Genomic DNA, 27,395 nt, shown 5'->3' on the forward strand with positions numbered 1-27,395 from the left:
GTGGTCACGGAGCGGCACGTGGCACAGTGGTTAGCATTGCTGCATACGGCGCTGAGGACCTGGGTTTGAATCCCGGCTCTGGGTCACTGCCCGTGCGGAGTTTGCACAGTCTCCCCGTGCTTGCATGGGTTTCACCCCCACAACCCAAAGATGTGTAGGGTAGGTGGATTGGCCACGCTAAATTGGCCCTTAATTGGAAAAAAAATTGGTACTCTAAATTTAAAAAAAAGCAAAAAAGAGAGATGGTCACATCGCAGGCCAAGAGTCCACAGGTAGGAAGGGAATCGTTACCACCGGACAGAGCAAGAGGACTAGGCTGGCAGTGCAGGAATATCCTGTGGCTGTTCCCCTGTTAAACACATATATCGCTTTGGATACTGTTGAGGGGAATGACCTCGGGGAGGAGGGGGCAGGGAGCAGTGACAGCTAATTTAATTGCACCACAGTTGGCTCTGCTGCACAGGGGGCGGAGAAACAGTGTGGGAATACAATAGTTGTAGGGGATTCAATTGTAAGGGGAACAGATAGGTGTTTTTGTGGCTGGAAATTAGACTCCAGGATGGCATGTTGCCTCCCTGGTGCTCAGGTTAAGGATGTCTCAGAGCAGCCACAACTCATTCTGGAGGGGGAGAGTGAACAGCTAGTGGTTGTAGAACACATCAGTACTAATGATACAAGGTGAAAAAAGGAATGGGGCCCTAAAAGCCCAATATAAGCAGTTAGGAAATATATTGAAAAGTAGGACTTAAAATGTAATGAGATCTCAGAATGACTACTAGTGTCACGTGCTGTTCAGATGTATTTGAATAAATATGTATCGGATAAATACGTGGCTGGAATGATAATGCAAGGGGAAGGGTTTCAGATTCCTGGGACATTGGGTTCCTCAATGTCCGTTCTGCGGGAGGTGGTACCAGTAGAAAATAGACAGGTTACACCTGGGCAGGACCGGGAGTGGTTGGGGAGGGTTTAAACTAGATTGGCTGGGTGATGGGAACCTGCGTAGGGTGACAAGGGTAAGAGTAACAAGGACAGTAATAAAAGAAAATAGTAAATAGCGCCACAGTAGGTTAGGATGATTAAACATGGCAAAAAGGTGATATCTTAATGAACAAGATGTGGAGATGCCGCCGTTGGACTGGGGTGAGCACAGTAAGAAGTCTTACAACACCAGGTTAAAGCCCAACAGGTTTGTTTCAAACACGAGCTTTCGGAGCACTGCTCCTTCCTCGGGTGAATTCACTTCTTAATGAACAAAGCATTCATGATAAGGGAGACAAACTGGAGGCGCAAATTTAGGTAAATAGATATGATCTCAAAGCCATTACGGAAAAATGGTTATAAGGAGATCAAAACTGGGAACTTAACTCCGGGATACTTGTCCTTTTGGAAGGACAGGAGGGAAGGGAAAGGTGATAGGTGAGCACTGTTAATGAGAGATGAAAAAGGGATAGTTGTGAGAGAAGATCTGGATTGGGATGATGAAGGGCCCATTTGGGTGGAGGATCTGGTAATGGGTAATGAGGCAAGTTCAGAGTAAAAGATCCTGAGGAAGCAATGATATCACATGAAAGAGTTTAATATTCAGTTTGAGTGTGAGAAACTTGGGTTGAAAACAATTGTGTTGAACTTAAATGAAATTACAATGAAATGAGTTAGCTAAAGTGGACTGGGCGGATAGTTTGGCAGGAAAGACTGAAAATAAACAGTGACAGACATTATAGAGGTAATTCATGACTCTCAGCAAAAATGTATCACAGTAAGGAGGAAAGATTCGAAGAGAGGGATAAACCAACCGACAGCTAACCAAGAAAGTTAAGTAGAGTATTAAATTGAAAGAGAAAGCATATAAGGAGCCAAAAGTCAATGAGCGCCCTGAAGACTGGGATAAATTCAGAATCCAGCAACGGAGGACTAAAAAGATAATAAAAAGAAAGAAAATAAACTACGAGGGTCAACTAGCAAGGAATATAAAAATTGGCAATAAGAGGGTAATTAAATATATAAAGAGAAAGAGTGAAGTCAAAGTTAACAAAGGCCCCTGAGAATATTAATCTGGGCAGATAGTTATGGGGAACAAGGAAATGGCAGAGGAGTTAAACAGATATTTTGCATCAGTCTTTACGGTTGATGATACTGCGAACATCCCATTAATACTAAAGAATATAGGGGAGCAATGAAATAACCGTCACTGGAGAAATACAGGTTGAAAATCCCTTATCCGAAATGCTTGGAACCCAGTGTGTGTCGGATTTTGGAATTTATAGGATTTTGCAACATGAGGAATTGGGAATTGCTCATGAGCGGCGTGCATTGGGAACAGCGCATGTGCAGCACATGTTGGGTATTGCGCATGTGCAGCGTACGTTGGGAACTGCGTGTTGCCCAGGCGCCTTGTAGGATTTCCCACTCGTGATGTCACGTCGGCGCTCAAAAATAAAGTGAGGATTTTGGAATTTTTCAGTTTTCAGAATTTTGGATAAGGGATGCTCAACCTATAATATAAGCCAAACTAATGTGGCAGAGCAGTCCCCTGGCTCTGATGGCTTGCATCCTAGGATCCTAAAAGAAGTAGCTACAGAGATGGTGGATGCGTTGATTGTAATTTTCAAAAATTCTTAGATTCTGGAGAAAGGCTTGAACATTGGAAAGCTGCCAGTGTGACACCTCTATTCTGGAGCAGCCACTTCAAAGAGAAAGAGGGAGCATAGAATCCACTCCACAGAGGGAGAGCGGAGAACCCACTGCAGGGAGAGCGGAGAACCCACTGCAGAGAGAGCAGCAAAGTGCCCGCTACAGAGAGAGAGATAGCAAAGCACCCAATTCAGAGAGAGATAATAATCTTTATTGTCACAAGTAGGCTTACACTCACACTGCACTGAAGTTACTGTGAAAATCACCGAGTCGCCACATTCCGGCGCCTGTTCGGGTACACTGAGGGAAAATTCAGAATGCCAAATCACCTAACATTTTCGGGACTTGTGGGAGGAAACCGAAGCACCTGGAGGAAACCCACGCAGACATGGGGAGAATTTGCAAACTCTGCACAGACTGTAGCCCAAGCCGGGAATCGAACCCGAGACACTGGCGTTGTGAAACAACAGTGCTAACCACTGTGCTACCGTACCGCCGAGAGAGACATAGCGGAGCAACACTCCCGAGAGAGAGCAGAGCACCCACTCCTGAGCGAGAGGGAGAGCAGAGCGCCCTCTCCCGAGAGGGAGAGCGGAGCGCCCTCTCCCGAGAGAGAGAGCGGAGCGCCCTCTCCCGAGAGAGAGAGAGCGGAGCGCCCTCCTCCCGGAGAGAGAGAGAGCGGAGCGCCCTCTCCCGAGAGGAGAGAGAGCGGAGCGCCCGCTCCCGAGAGAGAGAGAGAGCGAGCTCCCGAGAGAGAGAGAGAGCGTGCTCCCGAGAGAGAGAGAGAGCGAGCTCCCGAGAGAGAGAGAGAGCGAGCGCCCTCTCCCGAGAGAGAGAGAGAGCGGAGCGCCCTCTCCCGAGAGAGAGAGAGAGCGGAGCGCCCTCTCCCGAGAGAGAGAGAGAGCGGAGCGCCCTCTCCCGAGAGAGAGAGAGAGCGGAGCGCCCATCTCCCGAGAGAGAGAGGAGAGCGGAGCGCCCTCTCCCGAGAGAGAGAGAGAGCGGAGCGCCCTCTCCCGAGAGAGAGATGAGAGGCGGAGCGGAGAGCCCTCTCCCGAGAGAGAGAGAGAGCGGAATCCCTCTCCCGAGGGAGCGAGAGAGCGGAGCGCCCTCTCCCGAGAGAGCGGAGCGCCCTCTCCCGAGAGAGCGGAGCGCCCTCTCCCGAGAGAGAGAGAGAGAGCGGTGCGCCCTCTCCCGAGAGAGAGAGAGAGAGCGGAGCGCCCTCTCCCGAGAGAGAGAGAGAGCGGAGCGCCCTCTCCCGAGAGAGAGAGATAGCGGCGCCCTCTCCCGAGAGAGAGAGAGAGAAGAGCGGAGCGCCCTCTCCCGAGAGAGAGAAGAGAGAGCGGAGCGCCCTCTCCGAGAGAGAGAGAGAGAGCGAGCTCCCGAGAGAGAGAGAGAGAGAGAGCGAGCTCCCGAGAGAGAGAGAGAGAGCGGAGCGCCCTCTCCCGAGAGAGAGAGAGAGAGAGCGGAGCGCCCTCATCCCGAGAGAGAGAGAGAGACGGAGCGCCCCTCCCGAGAGAGAGAGAGAGAGCGGAGCGCCCTCTCCCGAGAGAGAGAGAGAGAGAGCGGAGCGCCCTCTCCCGAGAGAGAGAGAGAGAGAGCGGAGCGCCCTCTCCCGAGAGAGAGAGAGAGAGAGCGGAGCGCCCTCTCCCGAGAGAGAGAGAGAGAGAGCGGAGCGCCCTCTCCCGAGGAGAGAGAGAGAGAGAGGAGCGCCCTCTCCCGAGAGAGAGAGAGGAGAGCGGAGCGCCCTCTCCCAGAGAGAGAGAGAGAGAGCGGAGCGCCCTCTCCCGAGAGAGAGAGAGAGAGAGCGGAAGCGCCCTCTCCCGAGAGAGAGAGAGAGAGAGCGGAGCGCCCTCTCCCGAGAGAGAGAGAGAGAGAGCGAGCTCCCGAGAGAGAGAGAGAGAGCGGAGCGCCCTCTCCCGAGAGAGAGAGAGAGAGAGCGGAGCGCCCCTCTCCCGAGAGAGAGAGAGAGAGAGCGTAGCGCCCTCTCCCGAGGAGAGAGAGAGAGAGAGCGGAGCGCCCCTCTCCCGAGAGAGAGAAGAGAGCGGAGCGCCCTCTCCGAGAGAGAGAAGAGAGAGCGCCCTCTCCCGAGAGAGAGAGATAGAGAGCGGAGCGCCCTCTCCCGAGAGAATAGAGCGGAGCGCCCTCTCCCGAGAGAGAGAGAGAGAGCGAGCCGCCCCTCTCCCGAGAGAGAAGAGAGAAGCGGAGCGCCCTCTCCCGAGAGGAGAGAGAGAGAGCGGAGCGCCCTCGTCCCGAAGAGAGAGAGAGAGCGGCGCCCTCTCCGAGAGAGAGAGAGCGAGAGCTGAGCCCCCTCCCGAGAGAGAGAGAGGAGCGGAGCGCCCTCTCCCGAGAGAGAGAGAGAGAGCGAGCGCCCTCTCCCTAGAGATAGAGAGAGAGAGCGGAGCGCCCTCTCCCGAGAGAGAGAGAGAGAGCGGAGCGCCCTCTCCGAGAGAGAGAGAGAGAGAGCTGGCGCCCTCTCCCCAGAGAGAGAGGAGGAGAGGAGCGCCCTCTCCCGAGAGAGAGAGAGAGAGCGGAGCGCCCTCTCCCGAGAGAGAGAGAGAGAGCGGAGCGCCCTCTCCCGAAGAGAGAGTAGAGAGAGCGGAGCGCCCTCCCTCCGAGAGAGAGGAGAGACGGAGCGCCCTCTCCCGAGAGAGAGAGAGAGCGGAGCGCCCTCTCCCGAGAGAGAGAGAGAGAGCGGAGCGCCCTCTCCCAGGAGAGAGAGAGAGAGCGAGCGCCCTCCTCCCGAGAGAGAGAGAGAGAGCGAGCTCCCGAGAGAGAGAGAGCGAGCTCCCGAGAGAGAGAGAGCGAGCTCCCGAGAGAGAGAGGAGCGCCCTCTCCCGAGAGAGAAAGAGAGAGAGAGAGGAGCGCCCTCTCCCGAGAGAGAGAGAGAGAGAGAGAGGAGCGCCCTCTCCCAGAGAGAGATAGAGAGAGAGAGAGCGCCCTCTCCCGAGAGAGAGAGAGAATGGAGCTCCCTCTCCCTAGAGAGAGAGAGAGGAGCGCCCTCTCCCGAGAGAGAGAGAGAGAGCCCGAGAGAGAGAGAGAGAGACAGGAGCGCCCTCTCCCGAGAGAGAGAGAGAGAGGAGCGCCCTCTCCCGAGGAGAGAGAGAGAGGAGCGCCTCTCCCGAAGAGAGAGAGCGCCCTCTCCCGAGAGAGAGAGAGAGAGGCGCCCTCTCCCAGAGAGAGAGAGAGAGAGCGCGCTCTCACAGAGAGAGAGAGAGAGAGCGCTGTCCTCCAGAGAGAGAGAGAGAGCGCTGTCCTCCAGAGAGAGAGAGAGAGGCGCCCTCTCCCGAGAGAAGAGAGAGAGAGGAGCGCCCTCTCCCGAGAGAGAGAGAGCGGAGCGCCCTCTCCCGAGAGAGAGAGAGCGGAGCGCCCTCTCCCGAGAGAGAGAGAGAGCGGAGCGCCCTCTCCCGAGAGAGAGAGAGGAGCGCCCTCTCCCGAGAGAGAGAAAGATAGAGAGAGAGCGCCCTCTCCCGGAGAGGAGAGAGAGCGCCCTCTCCCGAGAGAGAGAGAGAGAGAGAGAGAGAGCGGAGCGCCCTCTCCCGAGAGAGAGAGAGAGAGCGGAGCGCCGTCTCCCGAGAGAGAGAGAGAGAGTGGAGCGCCCTCTCCCGAGAGAGAGAGGAGCGCCCTCTCCCGAGAGAGAGAGAGAGAGGAGCGCCCTCTCCCGAGAGAGAGGAGCGCCCTCTCCTGAGAGAGAGAGAGAGAGGAGCGCCCTCTCTCGAGAGAGAGAGTGGAGCGCCCTCTCCCGAGAGAGAGAGAGAGGAGCGCCCTCTCCCGAGAGAGAGAGAGAGCGGAGCGCCCTCTCCCGAGAGAGAGAGAGAGAGAGAGAGAGAGAGCGGAGCACCCTCTCCCGAGAGAGAGAGAGAGCGGAGCGCCCTCTCCCGAGAGAGAGAGAGAGAGAGAGAGCGAGCGGAGCGCCCTCTCCCGAGAGAGAGAGAGAGAGAGCGAGAGAGAGCGGAGCGCCCTCTCCGAGAGAGAGAGAGCGGAGCGCCCTCTCCCGAGAGAGAGAGAGAGAGAGCGGAGCGCCCTCTCCCAAGAGAGAGAGAGAGAGAGAGCGGAGCGCCCTCTCCCGAGAGAGAGAGAGAGAGAGAGAGCGGAGCGCTCTCTCCCGAGAGAGAGAGAGAGAGAGCGGAGCGCCCTCTCCCGAGAGAGAGTGAGAGCGGAGCGCCCTCTCCCGAGAGAGAGAGAGAGGAGCGCCCTCTCCTGAGAGAGAGAGAGAGGAGCGCCCTCTCCTGAGAGAGAGAGAGAGGTGCGCCCTCTCACGAGCGAGAGAGAGAGGAGCGCCCTCTCCCGAGCGAGAGAGAGAGGAGCGCCCTCTCCCGAGCGAGAGAGAGAGGAGCGCCCTCTCCCGAGAGAGAGAGAGAGAGAGGAGCGCCCTCTCCCGAGAGAGAGAGAGAGAGGAGCGCCCTCTCCCGAGAGAGAGAGAGAGAGAGGAGCGCCCTCTCCCGAGAGAGAGAGAGAGAGGAGCGCCCTCTCCCGAGAGAGAGAGAGAGAGGAGCGCCCTCTCCCGAGAGAGAGAGAGAGAGGAGCGCCCTCTCCCGAGAGAGAGAGAGAGAGGAGCGCCCTCTCCCCGAGAGAGAGAGAGAGAGAGAGAGAGAGGAGCGCCGTCTCCCGAGAGAGAGAGAGAGAGAGAGAGAGAGAGAGAGCGAGCGGAGCGCCCTCTCCCGAGAGAGAGAGAGAGAGAGAGAGAGCGAGAGTGAGCGGAGCGCCCTCTCCCGAGAGAGAGAGCGAGAGAGAGCGGAGCGCCCTCTCCCGAGAGAGAGCGGAGCGCCCTCTCCCGAGAGAGAGAGCGGAGCGCCCTCTCCCGAGAGAGAGAGAGAGCGGAGCGCCCTCTCCCAAGAGAGAGAGAGAGAGAGAGAGAGAGCGGAGCGCCCTCTCCCGAGAGAGAGAGAGAGCGGAGCGCCCTCTCCCGAGAGAGAGAGAGAGAGCGGAGCGCCCTCTCCCGAGAGAGAGAGCGGAGCGCCGTCTCCCGAGAGAGAGAGAGAGAGCGGAGCGCCCTCTCCCGAGAGAGAGAGAGAGAGCGGAGCGCCGTCCCCCGAGAGAGAGAGAGAGAGAGAGAGAGAGAGAGAGAGAGCGGAGCGCCCTCTCCCGAGAGAGAGAGAGAGCGGAGCGCCCTCTCCCGAGAGAGAGAGAGAGCGAGCGGAGCGCCCTCTCCCGAGAGAGAGAGAGCGAGAGAGAGCGGAGCGCCCTCTCCCGAGAGAGAGCGGAGCGCCCTCTCCAGAGAGAGAGAGAGAGAGCGCAGCGCCCTCTCCCGAGAGAGAGAGAGCGCAGCGCCCTCTCCCGAGAGAGAGAGAGCGCAGCCCCCTCTCCTGAGAGAGAGAAAGAGAGAGGAGCGCAGCCCCCTCTCCCGAGAGAGAGAGGAGCGCCGCTCCCTCTCCAGAGATAGAGAGAGAGCGGAGCGCCGCGCCCTCTCCCGAGAGAGAGAGCGGAGCGCCCACTCCAGCGGGAGAGAACGAGAGCGCCGCGCCCACTCCAGAGGGAGAGAACGAGAGCAGGGTGCCCACTGCAGAGAGAAAGAGGGAGCGGGGCGCCCCGCTGCAGAGAGGGCAGAGAGTCCAGTCCAGAGAGAGACGAAGCTCCCACTCCTGAGAAAGAGAGCGGGAGACCAGACCTGTCCAGAGAGAGAGAGCAGTAAGTCACTCTTGAGAGAGAGAGAGAGAGCGGAGAGCCCAGTCCAGAGAGAGAGAGAGAGGGTGCGAGTGCAGAATGCCTACTCGGGAGTGAGCGAGTTGTGGAGTGCCCACTCAGGATACAGCGAGGTGTGTTCGTCCACTCGGGAGACAGCGCGGTGTGTTTGCCCACCACAGGGGAGTGCACCCACTCCAGTCCGAGAGCGATACATTTGCAAACCCCCAGCCGCGTGTTAAGATTTTGGTTTCGGTCCTCAATCAATCCTATGCCAATGGTAGCAGGAAGTTTTGCAAAATAGGAATTTAAGAATCTATATTCAATCACACAGCTTGACGGCTGTTTGTTTAAACTTCACTATTTAAATATAAATGATATTGGACTGCTGTCAGTGAATTGGAATGTAGTAATCCAGTAGGGAGTTCAGCTGACAGATATAAACTGTTTTGAGCTTTCCTCTTATGATTTATGCTCCAAGCTACTGAGTTGAAATACTATGTCGCAATTTGCTGACAAAGTTCCAGCATCTTCTGTATGTGTCAGGCGCACCATTGAACCCAGTCGTTCTATCTGTAAACAAATGTGAATGTAAATAATGGTTTCTTAGCAAATACTTGGATTTTTTAACGCAAGTAGAAAATATGAGAACTTGCAAAGAATGTTGACTTCGGGAGCGTTAACTAAATTGTGGTCCTTTTTTGTAACATTAAGTTGGCTTTCTTAATGCAGTCCATAGATTTATATAACGGGTGTCGAGGATGATTATGGGGAAGGGTGGTGATGGGGTGCTGCATGTGTTTATGAAGAGAATAATAGATGGTGGACGGAATGTAACCAGCAGTAATTCAAGTAAACAATTTGAACCACTTTATAAACTGTTCAAGCGATGCTGAAGTGCTTTATGGGTGTCAGCAAAACCTAAAGAATAAAATATTACCTTTCAATTTGCTGCCAGATGTTCCTTTTACTCTGCTTCCACATTGTTTAAGAAAATCTTTTTCTTAAACAATCCGGGAGAATCACTGAACATTGTGATAGTTGAAGCAGGTTTAAATTGAGGTTCCCAGTATGTGAACTTTTTATGGAGTCAGGATTGGATGTTGGTTAGTGGGAAATAAATAGTATTTCAGTTGGTTAATACTTTAAAATTCCAGCGTCTCTATAATAGACCGATGTGTCAGCCCTAATAAGTTGCACTGAGCAGCACAAGGTATTTATTGTGTTGTATTCTCTCTCCAGTGTTTTATTTCACTGTTTGGGACAGGCTTGATGTGTGTGTATATGACTGTAAAGTGATTTTGGAGCCTTTGTACAAGCATGCAGATCTATCAGATACAGCCTAATTCTGTCTGTATTTACCTCCATTTGAGTTCATTGCCTGAGCTTTGTGTCAAACATTCATAAAGGTCCCTTGATGATGAAGAGTGCATTTAGAAGGAGAACAAAACTCCTGCCTGGGATCCAGTTTTTATTTGTAAAATAGTTAATGTTCAGTTATGCCTGCTCCAATTCTAGGAATCTACTTTGACCTCAGAAAGTGAGTTTGGACAGTTTAAGTGGGGGTTAATTTAAAACTGCTCCATAAACATACTTGCAAGGTGGATGGTGTGCATCAAATCAGCCCATTGTGTTCTACACTCGGGCAGCTCACAACCAGTCTCTCATGGAACCTTGAATCATTTACTAGGGAAGGAGCTGAGGTGGTGTCTTGGTGCCCCCTTCACACTTTTTGTCTTCAGAGAATGTTATGACAGGGCTACAATCGAGGTGCAAGAACCCAGCCCCCAACCTACCATTTATGCTGAAGTCTGCCATCTGCACTGAGCAGACACAGTATCCCAGTTGGGTATCCACCCAGTATTCAGAGCTGAATTCACTGCCCATTGGGAAAGTCTGAAGTGGGACCTGACCCCAACCCTTCTAATTCAGGCAGGGATACAGCCACTGAGAAAATGATAGGAATATAACCATTGAGTACGTGGTCGCTCCATCTGAATGCGAGTATCCTGCTGGATGTTAGCCCAGTATGTACAGACCACCTTGTACTTTCCATTTATTCGGACTGTCTGGAGGGGGGCTTGAAGAATTACAGAGAGCAGCAAGCAGCACTCTACCTCACTTTTGTGGATCTCAAAAAATCATTGAACACAGTGAGCAGGACAGGCCTGTCGGTGCTGGGTAATAGACAAAATCATATGTCCTCCCAAGCTTTGCAATTGCATATGGCCCTTTCATGATAACATACATGGTGCCATTCAGTTGGACAACTCCAGTTTTGAGATCCAGAATGGGATGAACGCGGATTGTGCCTTAGCCCCAGCTCTCTTTGGTATCTTTTTCTGTATCCTACTGACCTATGCTTTCCCTGTTGACATGGGAAGAGTGTCCCTCCACACATGGTGGGAAAATTCTCAACGTGTCAAGACTGAAAGCCAAGACAAAATGTGACGTGCCCTTAACAGAGAACTTCCATATGCTATTGGTGCGACACTAATTACCCAGAGAGAAGATCAGCTCATGGGTCATGTGCCCCATGCCTAGCTCATAATCTCCCTTATCATCAGTGTCAAAAAAACTGTAGTTATGGAAGATGGCTTTGTGTTTCTGCCTGTGGTCAGACTCAACAACACACCACTGAAAGCAGTTGCTACCTTGGATCTGCAGTGGCAGAAACTTGTGTCTTGACAAAGAGCTCAGCTCAGGCATCGGAAAGGCAGCCACCAACTTTGGCCGACTATCAAAACAGTTATCAAAAAATAGCAAACTGACTCGCTGAACCAAGATAAGGTGCATTGTTGCATAGCAGTGAGGGCTGGATAATGTGCACCTACCAAGAAGAAAAACTCAATAACTCGTATCTCTGGTTTCTACGATACATCCTTGGCATCATATGAAAAGGCATTCACCAATGACCCAACCCTTTTGAGGCCAAGCATGCTGGTGCTAATCAAGCAATTCACTGGCTTGGACATGTGTGCAGGATGGAAGATGAACACAAGGATATGCTGTGCAGGGAGGCAGCCGATGCCAAGAGAGCAGCTGAGTGCCCAGAGCTCTGATTCAAGGATGCTGTGGCCTTATGAAAGCCCTCGACATCATTCATGACAAGTGGAAAATGGTAGCAGATGATCAGTGCAAATGCTGACACCAGTTGTGGGCAGGAATTCACTACCACAACATCATGCGGATTCGGAAGCTTTTCTTCATTCTTCCACGGGATGTGGGCGTCACTGGCTAGGCCAGCATTTATGGCCCATCCCTTATTGCCCTTGAGAAGGCAGTGGTGGGCTCTCGTCTTGAACCACTGCAGTCCTCATGGTGTAGATACCACCCGTTGTGCCGTTAGGAAGGGAGTTCCAGGATTTTGACCCAACGGCAGTGAAGGAACAGTAATTATATTTCCAATTCAGGATAGTGAGTAGCTTGGAGGGAAGCATCCAGGTGTGGTGTTCCAATGTTGCTTCCCTTGTCCTTCTAGTTGGTAGAAGGTGCTGTAAAAGGAGCCTTGGGGAGTTGCTGCAGTCCATGTTGTACATAGTCCACACTGCTGACACTGTGCATTGGTGAAGGTGGTGAATGAGGGTGGTGGATGAAGTGCCAATCAAGCAGACTGCTTTGTTCTGGATGCTGTCGAGCTTCTTAAGTGTTTTGGAGCTGAATTCATCCAGACATAGGAGACTGTTCCATCACATCCCTGGCTTGTGACTTGTAGATGGTGGGCAAGCTTTGGGGAGTGCGATGGTGAGTTACTCACTGCAGAATTCCCAGCCTCTGGCTTGTTCTTGTAGTCACTTTAATTATATGGTATTTAGATATCTGTAAGCTCCAAGTAGATATCATCCCTGTAACCAAGGTACTATCCGAGTTCAGCCTGCATCAGCATCACTTCATGGCTGGCACTTGTGGCAGATTTTGACTTTCTGGAATTGGCCAGTTCAGCCATCAGAAGAAATGCACTTGTATTAATATAGAACGTAGGTTTGTGAATTTAGAAAAAAAGGGTGATATCTTTTGATATCTAACCTCCAGTGTTTGCTGTACATTTATCTTTAAGTACCTGAAAATTATAATCACAAGTCTGTACATGTATTTGGCAATGTTGCAGTGATGATGGTCTTGAATAGGAAGCTTTGGGGTGAGGTTTTTCTCAGGATGATTGTAGCTGCTGTTCTGGAGCATTTGTTGCAGCCTTTTTTTTTTTTGTTTTCAATGTTCTTCTGCACTGTTCCTCTGAGGTTAAGAGGGCGCCCAGGTTACTTGCTTTTGGGCATCTTCTACTTCGTGGTGCCATGTGAGAAGGTTTGCCACCTTTCTAACGCTTTGTGACCCAGCTTGGAGAGGGAAGCATTGATAGTGGGTAAGTGAATTGGAAGCCTTGCATAATTAATCAATGTGCTACTCTAAGGAAGTGCCATTTGCATGAAGCAAATATGAATGGGATTTTGTTTGTGTTCAGTGTACAATATTATACAGTACTTTTAAATTGTTATCTTTTTGCTCTGTTTTAATCCATTTATTTTAATCCGTACAGCCAGCCTATCAGAATCTAAGACAGAGAGTTGATAATTTTGTGTCCAATCACTTGGCTAATCATGAGTGGAATCCAAGCCTTAACAAAAATCAGCTACGTAATGAACTCCGACAGAGGGTCTGTAAGTGAGTACACTATTTTATTTAAATCTTTTCATAGCTTCCAGAGTTTTATCCTTCATCTGGCTACTTTCATGCTATCTGATTTTTCACCTCCCAAGTTCAGAAATGCAGCTTTCATCTTGGCTTTATGCCCCACGTTATTTGGGTTTTTAACAAAATCTGACAGTTTTAATATCACTTTTACTGATCGAAATTTACTTTATTTCTAGATATTTTTTAAAACCTGGGTGGACTCTTTATCTAGATTACTATTCAGTTTTGGACCAAACACTTCAGGAAAGATCTGTTTATCTAGTTGGCAGTGTCATGTTGATTCACCAGAAAGATACTGGAGTTTAGAGAGGTAACTATTAAGGGCAGATTGCATAAACGTGACTCGTTTTACTTTTTATTTTTCTCTCTACCCTCCTAGACTCTTCTATTCAATCGTTATGCCTCTTTTCTTCCCTCTCATGTACTCTGCTTTCCCAAATCTCGCCTCCCCCAAACCCGTCCGTACTCTCAGTCCTATCTTTTACATTGTCCCAGGCTTAACTCCCTTTTAGGTAAACCTACAACTTCCCTCTTTGCCTCTCTGCATTCTCCAAATCGCACACTGAGACACTTGCCGCTGCCCCTTTACCACCAGCATCCCAACTTCCCCATCCTACTCTCTCACTGACCTTCCCACCCAGTGTGCTGGCTAGGGATTGGTCTCCATGTCCAACTCACCCTCCCTACTGCTGAGCATGTGCATTTTAGTACCCCACCTATCACTGCTCCACTGTATTTCTTCCTCAGGCGGCCCATTCATTCACAAACAGAGACCATCCACTCTACAAGCTTATTGTGGAAGACTGCATCAACATCATATCCTTGACTAAAACCTTGCTGAGGGGTGATGGTATCTTCCCCGTACCTGAAGCCTCCCCACCTGACTATAGTTTTCATCATTTGTTTTGCTCTGACTGTTGCTGTGCTGGAGTAGCTCTTCTTACTAAATCTCTTGATCTGTTCTTTTACTCCTCGAGAACTTTCTCCTTCTTTGAATATCTCACCTGATGCCACCCTTCTCGGCACTTATTTAAAGTCCTGGTCGCCCATTCACTATGGCACTTCTGTGGGTACCGATCTGCCAGACCACATTTTTGCCTTTACCTTTAGTGCATTAGTCCTCATTAAAAATGTTGCCCCCTTTCACCTTCACTCTTGCCCTAATGTGGTTACCATCTCTGCTGCCTTAAGTCCAAGAGATGTAGACTTCAAAGGATGTAGAGAATAACTGGCTTATCCATTCACCACCAGATCTGGCTGGGTCAGAAAATGTTTTCCCAGGTACCACTCAGTCTACAAAGGTGGTGTTGTATTCCAGGATCATCATGGAGTGCAGAGGGAACATCTGACTTTGTTTCTCTACTGCAAACCAGGAGAGGATTCTTAAATCCCCCTCTCCTCTTACCTCCACACCTCTGATGGCAAGGACTTCATGGATTTCTTTATCACCAAGATTGAGACCATCCGACCACCTGCCTTTGTTACTTGCCTTCTTTCCCCTGGCCCCATGGGTAAAACTTCTTCTAAAACACCACTCACTCCCCTGTCCTTCCCCTGAACTTATCTTCTCTCTTTTCTCTCTTCTCACGTCTTCCAAGCTTATTCTGTCCGAGACTCGTCTCTTGTCCTTGTGACTCTATTCCCAGTCAACTACTGACTTCCCAACTTCCCTTCCTGGCTCTCGTGTTAGCTGACATTGATAATGGTGTTCTCTCCTCAGGTTTTGTCCCCTGTTCTTCAAATCTGCCATCATCACCCTTTTAAAAAAAAATAAAACAGCCCTTGACCTTCCTTTCCTCTCCAAAGTCCTTGAACCTGTTGTTGCCTCAAAATTTGTGTCCATATCAATGTTTGAACCCTCCAGTCAGCTTTCTGCTCCTGCCACATTACTGAAACCGTTCAGAGCCAAGTCAGAAATGACATCTTGTATGACTGTGACAAAGGCAAGCTATTTCTTTTCAAACTATTTGAACCCTTTGGTATATCTGATCACAGCGTCCTCCTCCAATACGTCTCCATTGTCGTTCAGTTGAGTGGGCCTGCAGGCACCTCCGAGAAAAGCTTTCAACCAGATATCCATGATGTCACTAACACTGTCTATTTTCACCTCCTTAACATTGTCTATCGCTAACCCTGCTTCACGTGTTCTGCTGCTGGAACCCTCATCCATCCTTTGTTACCTCCAGACTATTCTAGCACATTCTTGGTTTAAGTATCACAGTCTATCCTCTAAATCTGAGGTAATCCAAAACTGCTGCCCGTGTCCTAACTCACACCAAACACCGTTCACCCATCACCCCTATACTTGCTGTCCTACACTGACTCCTGGTACAACAGTGCCTCGATTTTAAAACTCTCATCCTTGTTTTCGGTACCCTCCAGGGCCTTGCTCCCTCGCTATCTATGTAATCTCTTCTGAGCTCCTCTAATTCTGACCTCTTGAGCACCGTCAATTTTAATTGCTAAATTGTTGGTAGCCATGCCTTCAGTTGTCTCAATCCTGAGCTCTGGAATTACTTTCCTGAACCATTCTGGCTCTTTACCTCACTTCCTACTTTAAGACACTTTTCAAAAGCTTGGTCAAAGCAGTGGGTTTTAGCCATCGAATTTTGATTTGATTTATTATTGTCACATGTATTAGTATACAGTGAAAAGTATTGTTTCTTGCATACTGTACAAACAATGCATACCATACACAGGGAAGGAAGGAGAGACTACAGAATATAATGTTACAGTTACAGCAAGGTGTGGAGAAAAGATCAACTTCATACGAGGTTGGTCCATTCAAAGGTCTGATGGCAGTAGGGAAGAAGCTGTTCTTGAGTCAGTTGGTATGTGACCTCAAACTTTGGTATCTTTTTCCGAATGGAAGAAGGTGGAAGAGAGTATGTGGTCCAAGGTGCATGGGGTCCTTCATTATGCTGGCTGCTTTCTGAGGCAGCGGGAATTATAGATAGAGTCAATGGATGGGAGGCTGGTTTGCGTGATGGACTGGGCTACATTCACGACCTTTTGGAATGGCTCCAAATGTGGTTCAGTTCCATATTTTGTATTGTAATGCCTCTGTGAAGTGCCCCAAGAGGTGTTAAATACTTGAATTCCCTTGAACATAGAAGATTGAAGGATGAACTGACACTTGTTTAAAATGTTAAAAGAATTTTCTAAGTTAGATGCAGAGAAGCAGTTTTCTCTCACTGGTCTAAAACTAACGTTTTTTTTATCATTGCTGGAGCATACAACACTAGAACTTTTAGAATTGAAAACCAAAACTGTGAATATATTTTGGTATAGTTTGTGATTTGATGTATAAAATGTCAATCGAGTGTTGCTGGTACTTACTGCTTGGTTGTGAGTCTTAAGCTAGGAGCAGTTCTCTTGTGCCACTACCTTCCAGATTGTTCATAAGTTGACTTATATGGAAGTTCCCCCCCCCCCCCCCCCCCCCCCCCCCCCCCCCCCCCCCCCCCCCGTTTCAAGCTTGCAGAGTAAAATGTTAAATCAGTTTTACAACTAAGGGAAGTAAAAGGGTACATAGAAATATTATTGAGCATAACGAGCAAGCTATACGAGTAAAATAGCATACATTGTTAAATTTCCTGAAGGGTTCAACAACAATAGTATTGGATAAATTAAATAAAGGAGGGTAGTATTTTGCACTGAGTACCAAGAAAGTAACATTGCTCGAATAGTTATGCATTGGGTTGTAAATCCTAATTTTGTAATTGTGTCTGAAAGATAATTAATTCCTTGCCGCTTTCAAAAAAGTCAACAAATTCAAAACGCTGCTTGTGACTTTTTTCACCTTGAAAGTTTCACTGAATATTTTGACCATTTTCCACAAAGTATTGCTGCTATTACATGTGGCCTAGAAGTGTAAGTGTGTGGATTTGGTAGGCTGCCGATATTGCAATTCCTCTGTTCATGTATTTGAACTTACTAATTATCTTAATAAAAGTGCACCAGTTTACCAAAGAAATAGTACATCTAAACTGATATGTAAAAGGTATTGTGGCATCAGTACCAAACCCCATGTTTTCACTGAGCATCTTCTCTGATACAAATATGGAGGGAACTAGTTCTGCATTTTATAATCTTTATCTCTGGTCCTTTTATAATTTTTTTTTTTACTTGAATATTTAACACCTAATTAAACAGCTTAAAAAATTCCTGATTTTTTTTTTTTCCCCTTCTCTTACCTGAAGGGCTTTCAGTAACAACCACACAACTTCTGTCCCTAGAAGTTTTTTTTCTGTTTGATGTGGCATTCAATATGGAGAAATAAGTGGAAACTATCTCAATTGCTAGTTTAAATCATAGACATTGTGTTCGGCATACTCTTAAATTTCATTTCTGATACAAGATTCACTCCTAGCATTTGTATCGCATTTTTTAATGCTAGCAAATATTTTGCAATTATTTTTTTATTGGTATTTTCCACATTTATCATCAGTTATATACATTTTGGCGTGTTAATTTATTGTATTATTTAGGAAGGTTTATCCTGCCCTTCCCTTAGTTTACTTTTTGTACATTTTGCTGCCCTCTGGCTCGGCCTGTGGTCCCTTCAGCCTCTCCCCCCCCCCCCTTATGTCCTCCCCCCACCTCTCTTCTACCCCGTAAACTTCTGCTGTGTTTGCCCTGTGATTGGGGGGGTGTTGCCCTCTTTCCACCCCCCACATTGTTCCCTCCCCATTTTCTTTCTCTTTTGTGACTTTCCAGCCTTTTCTCTTCCTCCTCCTCATCTTCGAACCCTCCCCCACACCCTCCCCCACACCCTCCCCCAGGTTGCACATTCTCACATTCTGTTGGTTCCCCCTTGTCTTTATTTCATAGAACATAGAACAGTACAGCACAGAACAGGCCCTTCGGCCCTCGATGTTGTGCCGAGCAATGATCACCCTACTTAAACCCACGTAACCCGTATACCCGTAACCCAACAATCCCCCCATTAACCTTACACTACGGGCAATTTAGCATGGCCAATCCACCTAACCCGCACATCTTTGGACTGTGGGAGGAAACCGGAGGAAACCCACGCACACACGGGGAGGACGTGCAGACTCCACACAGACAGTGACCCAGCCGGGAATCGAACCTGGGACCCTGGAGCTGTGAAGCATTGATGCTAACCACCATGCTACCGTGAGGCCCCCATTTTCCCTTTGTCCTTCCTCTTTTTCTTCTGATCTCTCCCGTTTTCCTCTCATTCTCATCGTTGCTGGCCTCTAACAGGTTTTGGAACAGCTGATGAACTGTCCCCATGCATCTTGGAAGCCTTCCTCCAACCCTCGGATGGCGTACTTAATCTTCTCCAGGCGGAGAAATTCCGAAAGGTCAGCGAGCCAGTCTGCAGCTATGGATGGTGCTGCAGATCGCCAGCTGAGCAGAATTCTCTGGCATGCAATTAGGGAAGCGAAAGCTAGGGTGTCAGCCCTCTTCTCCATGTGTGGCTCTGGCTGCTCCGATACCCCAAAGATTGCCACAATTGGGCATGGCTTCATCCTCACCTGATGTAAACTCCATGCTCTCTGTCTCTTTTCTGGATGCCCTTCCAGCTTTTCGCGTCCGCAGGGCTATTGCCAGGGATTCGATCGCTAGTGCGAACAAGATTAGGGACAACGGGCAGCCTTACCTTGTGCCTCTCTGTAGCTGGAAGTATTCAGAGCTGGTGGTGTTGGTTCGAACGCTCGCCTTGGGAGCATTGTACAGGAGTTTCACCCAGGCGGTGAATCCTGCTCCCAGCCCAAACTGTTCCAGTACCTTGAGGAGGTACTTCCATTCAACTCTGTCGAAGGCCTTTTCTGCGTCCAGGGAGACGATCACCTCTGGTGCTCTCTTCGCCGGGGGCGGGGGGTCATTATTATATTCAGCAGCCGCCTGATGTTCGCAGTGGGTTTCCTACCCTTGACAAAGCCCGTTTGGTCCTCTGCGACCACCTCCGGTACGCAGCCTTTTGGCCAGGACTTTTGCGAGTATTTTCAAATCAACAGCAACATGATCTGCTTAATAACATAATTGTAACAGTTAATTCTATGGTTTCTCTATATTTTTGGGAACATTTTTGCAACCATTGACCTCAATTTTACTTTACAATGAGGTGGCAATGTTAGACATTTTCATTAGATATATGTAAGTTATCTTTGTAGTCTCTTTAATGCAGCATGGAAAATTAGTATAGTCCTCGTCTGGGCAATTGATGTTACAGAAATGCTTACCCCGTAAGGACACTCTATAATTCTATCATTATTTCTGTACCCAAGATCAGGCATGTTGGAATCGGGCGTGGACAGAATTATTTCTCAGGTCGTGGATCCAAAACAGCATCACATATTCAAACCACAGATAGAGAAGGCGGTCCATGAATTTATGGCTACAGAAATGAATGAAGAAGTTGTGCCAAATCCACCTCCAGAGCCTGAGAAACAGGAGCTCCCTGCTCCAACTTCAGGTACACCCTGAGGTCTCGTATCATCTTTTTATTTTTCTCTTTTTGCATTCATTTGTTTGTTTTTTGGTATATCATTTTCACATTGATAAAATTATATCCATTTAAAGCTCATTGTCATAATATTAAAAATGTTAAGCTTATATTTTCAAGTTGTTCATGAGGCCATATAATAAACTGCCTCGGTTTGCGGTACACCTCAGGCACTCAGTGCAACAACAAACACACCTAGTCAGATATAAAAGAACACATTGCAGAGTCAAGCCTTCATAGTAACAATCATAGAATTTACAGTGCAGAAGGAGGCCATTCGGCCCATCGAGTCTGCACAGGCCCTAGGAAAGAGCAGCCCACTTATGCCGATGCCTCCACCCTAACCCAGTAACCCCACCTAACCATTTCTGGACACTAAGGGGCAATTAATCATTAACAATCCTCCTAACCTGCACATCTGTGAACTGTGGGAGGAAACCTGTACAGACGCTAGGAGAACGTGCAGACTCCACACAGACAATGACCCAAGCTGGCAATTGAACCTGGGACCCTAGAGCTGTAAAGCAACTGTGCTAACCAATATGCTACCGTAACAATATTAAGCAGGAGAAGATCTTTGGCCTATCAATCCAATTATCCACAGGACATTCATAGAACATAGAACAGTACAGCACAGAACAGGCCCTTCAGCCCTCGATGTTGTGCCGAGCAATGATCACTCTACTTAAACCCATGTAACCCGTATACCCGTAACCCAACAATCCCCCCATTAACCTTACACTACGGGCAATTTAGCATGGCCAATCCACCTAACCCGCACATCTTTGGACTGTGGGAGGAAACCGGAGCACCCGGAGGAAACCCACGCACACACAGGGAGGACGTGCAGACTCCACACAGACAGTGACCCAGCCGGGAATCGAACCTGGGACCCTGGAGCTGTGAAGCATTGATGCTAACCACCATGCTACCGTGAGGCCCCTTTTGTGTATTTCTAATAATTTGTGGTGTCTGAATTAGAGATGGTTTTTATTCTGGTTTGAGACTGTCATTTTTCTTTCACATCCAGCAGACCAGAGATATTCATCCCAACAGGCATGGCTGGATTTGAAAGATCATTGTCTACAGTTCATAAGATATAGGAGCAGAATTAGGCCATTTGGCCCATCAGGTCTGCTCCACACTTCGATCATTGCTTATCTCATCCTGGCTTTAATGCCACCATCCTGCCCGTTCTCCCTAACCCTTCAACCCATTACCAATTAAAAATCTGTCTAACCTCTTGAATTTACTCAACTGTCCCAGCATCCACCGCACTCTGGGGTAGCGAATTCCACAGATTCACAACCCTTTGGGAGAAATAGTTTCTCCTCAAATCGGTTTTAAATTTGCTCCACCGTGGGCTGGATTCTCCGCCCCGCCGCACCACATTTCTGCCCCGACCCGCCGGCAGGATTCTCCGGTACGCCGGCCGGTCAATGGGGTTTCCCATTGTGGGGCAGCCCCAAGCCGTCGGGAAACCCCCGAGCACCGGCAGAACGGGGAATCCCGCCGGTGGAGAAACCCGCCCCAGATTCTAAGAGCCTCTCGTTCTTGAATGCCCCAGTAGAGGAAGCACGTGCTCCACATCTTCTTTCTCCATATCTTTTATCATCCTGTATACCTCAATTTGATCTCCCTCATTCTTCTAAACTCGAGAGTATAGGCCTAAACTGTTCTGTCTCTCCTCATATGACGAACCGCTCATCTGTGGAATCAGCCTAGTGAACCTCTTCTGAACTGCCTCTAATACCACTACATCTTTCCTCAAATAAGGGGACCAAAACTGTGCACAATACTCCAGGTGTAGAGTACAATGGCTCTCATTTGCACAATGCTAAAATTTGGATTCATAATTCCAGATCGCCCTGCACTTGGCTGCAGAATTTTTATTAAAAACATTTAGTGTCAATCACCTGATGTGCCATGGTGCTGCTGTAGTATTTTCTTTTTATTTGCGCAGAGCAATAGTTTAATACATTTTTCCCCTTTCATTCTAGAAATACAGTCAGTTAGAAAAGTAGTTTTTATATTTATACTGCTTCCTACCATAGCATTATTTGTGAAACTGCTGATCATGTTCTTACCAAGAGGTTTAAAAAGCTGCTTGGGCTTATTTTAATATGTGACTGACATTGTTATGCTTTCCATATGAAAGGGACTGTTCTTTCTGTGACGCCCTGGTCCACTCCTCTGTCACTTCCCAACACCTCACCACATTCCCAAGCAATTGCAGGAGTGTAACATCTACCCATTTACCTCCTCACCCCTCACCATCCAACACCCCAAACACTCCTCCCAGGTGAAGGAGAGATTCAATTGCACGTCTTTCAGTTTAGTCTACTGCATTCCCTGTTCACAATGGGAAGGAGCATTGGGGTGATGAAATGTGGAATGGGTTACTGCTTTGCAGAACACCTTTGCTCAGTCCACAAGCATGACCCAAACCTTCCTGTCACTTGCCATTTCAATTCACCATCTTGCACTCATGCCAACATATCTGTCCTCAGCCTGCTCCAATATTCCAGTGAAGGCCAGCACAAACTGGAGGATCAGCACCTCATCTTCTGAATAGGCACTTTACAGCCTTCTGGACATAACATTGAGTTAAACGACTTCAGACCATGGACTCCATCCTCCTTTTCTATTTCACTCCCACCCCACCAAACTGCCAGTCTACATAGTGTTCTCATATTTTAGAAATTGCTTTTAGAAAGTACAGACCTTCGTTCTGATATTAACACATTCGGCTATCTTGCTTGTAGGTGGGGATGACCCTTTGTCTTCTGTCCATGACATCTTTGTCATTCAATCTTTCCTGACCCTCCAACCTGTTCCTGACCTTTTATTTTGTCCCCCCCCCCCTATTTTTTAACAACATAAAAACCATCACATTCCTACCTCCCTTCAGCTCTGAAGAAGTCATACAAAATGGAAATGTTAACTCTATTTCTCTCTCCATAGATGCTGCCAGATCTGCGCTTTTCCAGCATTTTCAGTTTTTATTTCAGATATCGTGCTGTATTTAGCTTTTATGAAAGCTTTCTAAATTGTGTAGAATATTCCAGTTTGTTCAATGTATAGTTGTTTACACCTTACCAATACAATTATTTTAAATGTGATTTTGAAGTGCTAGTAGTGATTTTTATGACCATGTGTCTTGGTTTGCATTATCTCTATGTATGAGCAAGAATATTGATAGACTTATTCGATGTGTATAGCAAAAAATGACTATAGTTTGCATTTCTGGAGTGTCTTTATCATGGGAAATTTTCTACAAAGAGATGGCAAAGTGGTAAAAAATTAATAAAACAATAAACCCTTTGAACCATAGCAGGAGTTTGGATGAGTGACTGAAACCTGGTGTTTATCAAAGTAGAGAACAAAATGGTGCGGAATAGGAATTTAAATGGTGGGTCACTAGAAGGACTTGGGCAGCTGAAGCTCAATGCAGGGAGATGGGAATAGGGAATGCACAGAAGACCAGAATCAGAGAAATGAAGGATGCAATTCTGGAAGTGGTTGCAGGGATAGGGTGAGCAAGGTCATCAATGCATTTGAAGACCAAAACATTTACTTTAAATATAGTACCCTGGAGGAAGTCAGTATCGTTCAGTGAGAATGGAGTGATGGATAAACCAAGCTTAATGTGTCCAGGTGGCTCAGTTTTGACAAATTTGAAGTATTTAATCCGGTGTGTAATTACCCTAAATGTAAGAAATATTTGGATCTATTAGAATGTATAAAGTTCAGATTCAAGATATTCTGCATTAGTATTTAAAACTGTTCTGTTTCTTGCAGGTAATGGTTCAAATGCCCTAATACCAGCATAACAATGACTGACTGTTTTCTACCTTCAGCAATAGTTGCACAGTCAAGAATAAATTTTACTCTGGGGCAAAGATGCTTATCTAGCATAAATTAATGCTGTCTACTGTTTACAGCAGCTTCGCTGCATTATTAGGCTAAATAGAGGAAGCGATGGTAACTGGGCACTGGAGAAAAAATGGAATTTGATGGATGTCAATGACAGACTGAATTTGGTGACTTTTGAAGATCGAATGAACACATGCTGTGACGTTTTGGGCAGCATTTCAAACTTTGAAGAATATTAAGACGATGAGAATAAATGAAGAAAATGTTTTATAATTACTGGTCAAATGATGATTTCCAAGGGTGGCACATGGCGCAGTGGTTAGCACTGGGACTGCAGCACTGAGGGCCCGCGTTCGAATCCCGGCCCTGGGTCACTGTCCGTGTGGAGTTTGCGCATTCTCCCTGAGTCTGTGTGTGTTTCACCCCCTACAACCCAAAGATGTGCAGGTTAGATGGATCGGCCGTGCTAAATTGCCCCTTAATTGGAGAATAAATAATTGGATACTCTAAATTTATTTTAAAAATGATGATTTCCATTGAAGGAAGATATATATTAAGGAGAGGAGTTTTTAAAAAATATTTCCAATTTTAGATTTCGTGAAAGATAGCAAACAACTTACCCAAAGGTACTTCCTCTTTCTGAAAACTAAATATATTGTGCAGTTTAACCCTTTGAGGACTGCAATAGCTTTTCTCGCACCAAAACGCACTATTTAATCTTTTGAGGTTCAGAGGATGCTGCGAGTAAAATCATTGTCTATTCTATGTTTTTTCATCATCTTTAATACATTCAGCATTCAGTTGTTCATGGGACATTAGTTGGTGGATCTTGTATGCTGGTAATTTGATCGGCAACAAAATCCAGTCCAAGAAGGGTTAAATCATTCCCAAGCAATCTTTTGCTAAAACGTTACTCTAGAAATTTTGTATTGAAAGCTTCTATTTGTTCTAAAAGATTTATACAGTGGAATTTACAGTTTTTCCTCTTGTTACAATTAAAGTAGACCTTTGTACACTGAAAACTATGGTAATTAGTCAGCGCATGTTTTGTTGAGTTTTACAATTGCAATTTTGTTCTGTCTCGTATATTCTCCTAAAAGCCTTCTGTTGGGGAACAAGAGATGCTACCTTCTACGCTGACTTTCCTTTCCCCTTTTTGGTGCTGAAAAGCCAAAAATTGCATAATATCATAACTTCAGGAAAATTAGATATAATAAGAACTTAATTGTTACATTATTTGAGGTTACTAAAATGTCACTTGTATGTAAACTATCTCATAGTGTAGAAGCAATGCTGGCTATTTCTCCATCTTTCGTTCTGTGCCCTGACAGAGGTGCTATCTCATAATTATGTGTGTGAGCAATCTTAATTTTCTCACTGTGGCTGAGCCTGAGCTCAAACAAAATAATTCTTCCTGGTGAATTTGTTCACTTTGTTTTTGTTAACTTTTTAAAATACTGCACAAGTCCCTCCCAATGCAAGACCAATTTTCCGTATTGCAAAATGGCTTTGCGTACACATAAATCTGAAACAGGTAATATAATTCTATAATTGGGCCCGTGGTTTGACTACACAGGCAAGAAGTGATCTATGAAACAGTCTTGCACAAATTGGGCGTTGCAAAGTGCAGTGCAACTGGAATATAGTGCAAAGTACACACATGCACAGCTTCATTGCCAGAGAGATGGGACTGTATCACACATCCAGCCATTTTCATATTGGCACTCCTTTAGCTCCCAACTCTATGAACCTGCATTGGAGTCAGCTCCCTCTATTTACAGTGCTAAATTCCTATCCCAGTGATAGACAGTAGATATTTTTTTGTGGACCTACAATGCTGACAGCAAGATAAGACAGCTCACAGGCTTCCGATTTAGTTTGTAGTCGGCGCCAATTTGGGGACTCTTCAGCAAGATGGGACATTATGGCTTGCTTCAGTGCCCCTGGTTAGTAAGCCCCCCCCCCCCCCTCCCCCCGCTCTTGAGTGTAGCAGCTACTGTAATTAGATTTGTGGACATAGGATGATGTCAGGGTCAGGCTCAACAGTGATGCTCGCAGCCACATTAGTCCAGATCTGTTCAAGCTGTTTGATGTTACGGTTACTGACTTTCCATACACCAATATGAACTGCTTTAATCTGGGGATGGGGGATGGTATTAATTAGGGCAAATTAAAAGTTTACAATTTCTGCATTAAAATGTTTTTATTTAATTTAGTTTCTTTTCCAGGGTAGTTTTGAAGATTAATCTTGAAAAGTTCCCTGGACAGAACAGTTTCTCCCAATACCCCCCCACTCCATTATCCCTCCGCTCCACAGGTAACAAAATGTATCTTATTTTGCACATTTCCTAGACCGCCTCCATGGTCAAGTGCCCCACAAACTTCGTAGGCTTGACTGTGCAAAATGGCACCTTCAGCGATCTGTTCTTGAATGTGCAAAATGGCACCTTGAGCAATCGGTTCTTTCAGGAGATAAAGGAAGAAAATTGACGAATAAATAGGAATAGTGGTTCAGGTTGAAGCAACAGGCATGCTTTTGGCCGTGAGCCTAAAATTTGCGAAAGCCCAAATACAGGTAGTTACATTCTATGTATATATTTTCTCTTGTAGCCACTCCACATTTTATCAACCAAATCAGCTCAGGAGTTAATTTTGTAACTTTCAGACGTATCTCAATATAATTTCTCTTTTCACTGGAATATTTAATGTGAAGTAAAATATGGGAAAGTAAAGTCCCAAAATGCTCAGGGTTTTATGCATTTTTTTCAGTGTATTTATTTTATGTGGCCAACTTAAGTCATTTGAACCAATTATATTGTTTGGAGATCCTAAAAGACAAGTATTTGGCTCCTTGAATTCCAAATGGCTTGAACGTCTATTTAAAAGGGTCACACTTTGCCAGGTATCAAGTTAGAAACGTTTAGTGCTTCCAATATTTTTGCACAGCTCCCAAATGTTAGTTGAATCACTGGATCGTCAAGACTATGCTTTCAGAGAACTCTGCTCAAAGTAGACCACCTATAAATTACTGAAAGCCATAAATATCTTTTTGTCTAGACTAAGAGTCAACAGGGTACCATTTATAAAGGTAACAAATGATGTAGAATTGCTGGTTCTGTGAACTAATTGCTGGGCTGGACCCTTGCATGGTTACACGTCTTTAGTGTTGTCGATGGTGCACAGAAGCATCCATTGTACTGGCATTCAGTATCTAGGGTTACATTTGTGGTAGAATCCAAAATTCACTTACTCACTCGGTCTGGTTGACCTATATGATGATTTTTATTGTCACTAAATGTATATGCTGGCTCCTAGATGCCTTGAATATCTTAACCTTGGTGTAATAGCTTACCTCCGTTATTTTTCTAAATTAGATTCTGACATTGCTAAAGGCCATACTTCTGGGTTAAATTCATTTCAATTTGTGTATGCCACATGTAATCCAATTCCAGATTCACTGGTTCCAACAGGTAGCCAATTTCTGTGGTTACAGTTTTTGTAATTGTGAATTAACTGTTGTGCAATGCTGTAAATTACACAAATTTGTTTTACATAATCTCTACTGTTCAATCTTCCATTAAAGTTCAAGATATCCTTTCCTAATCTTGTGGCTTAACTAAAATGAAAATGATCTTGTATCAGCTCTGAAGTAGAAAATTTGCAAAGTGCATTTCCACTGTATTTTTTTGATTTTTGAAAAGATTTGAAGCTGGATCAGAGAAATTTAATTTCACGAATTGTGTAATGGATATCCAAGTGTGATTTGGATTAATGTTATACTTAAAGTGCAAAGGCAACTTTTGGGTAAGTTCAATAAAATTGAACATTGTAAATGTTTCCTTTCTACCAAAATAAACGTTTACTACAAGATATGAAAATTGATGTGTTCATTTCATTTTTGGTTGACTAAACTGATACGGTCATATGTATGACTGTATCTGTCAAGCTTTGCCAATTAGAAGTGGCCATGAAACAAAAATTAATGATTGGTCAAAAAATATTATTGCCCAAATTCAAATTTACAATTTTAGCTAGTCTTGAAAACTTAAGAGCTACATCGTGGGGATTGTTGTTGTCACTAGAGAGCACTGCAAACATA

The 27,395-nt window shown here is 46.7% G+C and overlaps 1 protein-coding gene across 2 annotated transcripts in view; it reads left to right on the top strand.

Annotated features, from left to right (window-relative positions):
• The window catches only part of bod1 (biorientation of chromosomes in cell division 1), a 28,846-nt gene extending 1,672 nt beyond the window's left edge, over nt 1-27,174 (top strand). Inside the window, exons 2-4 of one of the 2 annotated variants that reach the window (XM_038795477.1) lie at nt 12,788-12,912; nt 19,203-19,402; nt 23,222-27,174. In XM_038795477.1, coding sequence (XP_038651405.1) covers nt 12,788-12,912; nt 19,203-19,401 — 324 coding nt within the window. In that variant the 3' untranslated portion in view covers nt 19,402; nt 23,222-27,174. The remainder of the gene's footprint in view (nt 1-12,787; nt 12,913-19,202; nt 19,403-23,221) is intronic. The other variant, XM_038795476.1, reaches the window with a different exon arrangement.
• The last annotated feature ends 221 nt before the right edge of the window (nt 27,175-27,395 follow it).

This window comes from Scyliorhinus canicula, chromosome 4, assembly GCF_902713615.1.
Source record: "Scyliorhinus canicula chromosome 4, sScyCan1.1, whole genome shotgun sequence".
NCBI classification, from domain to species: Eukaryota; Metazoa; Chordata; class Chondrichthyes; order Carcharhiniformes; family Scyliorhinidae; genus Scyliorhinus; species Scyliorhinus canicula.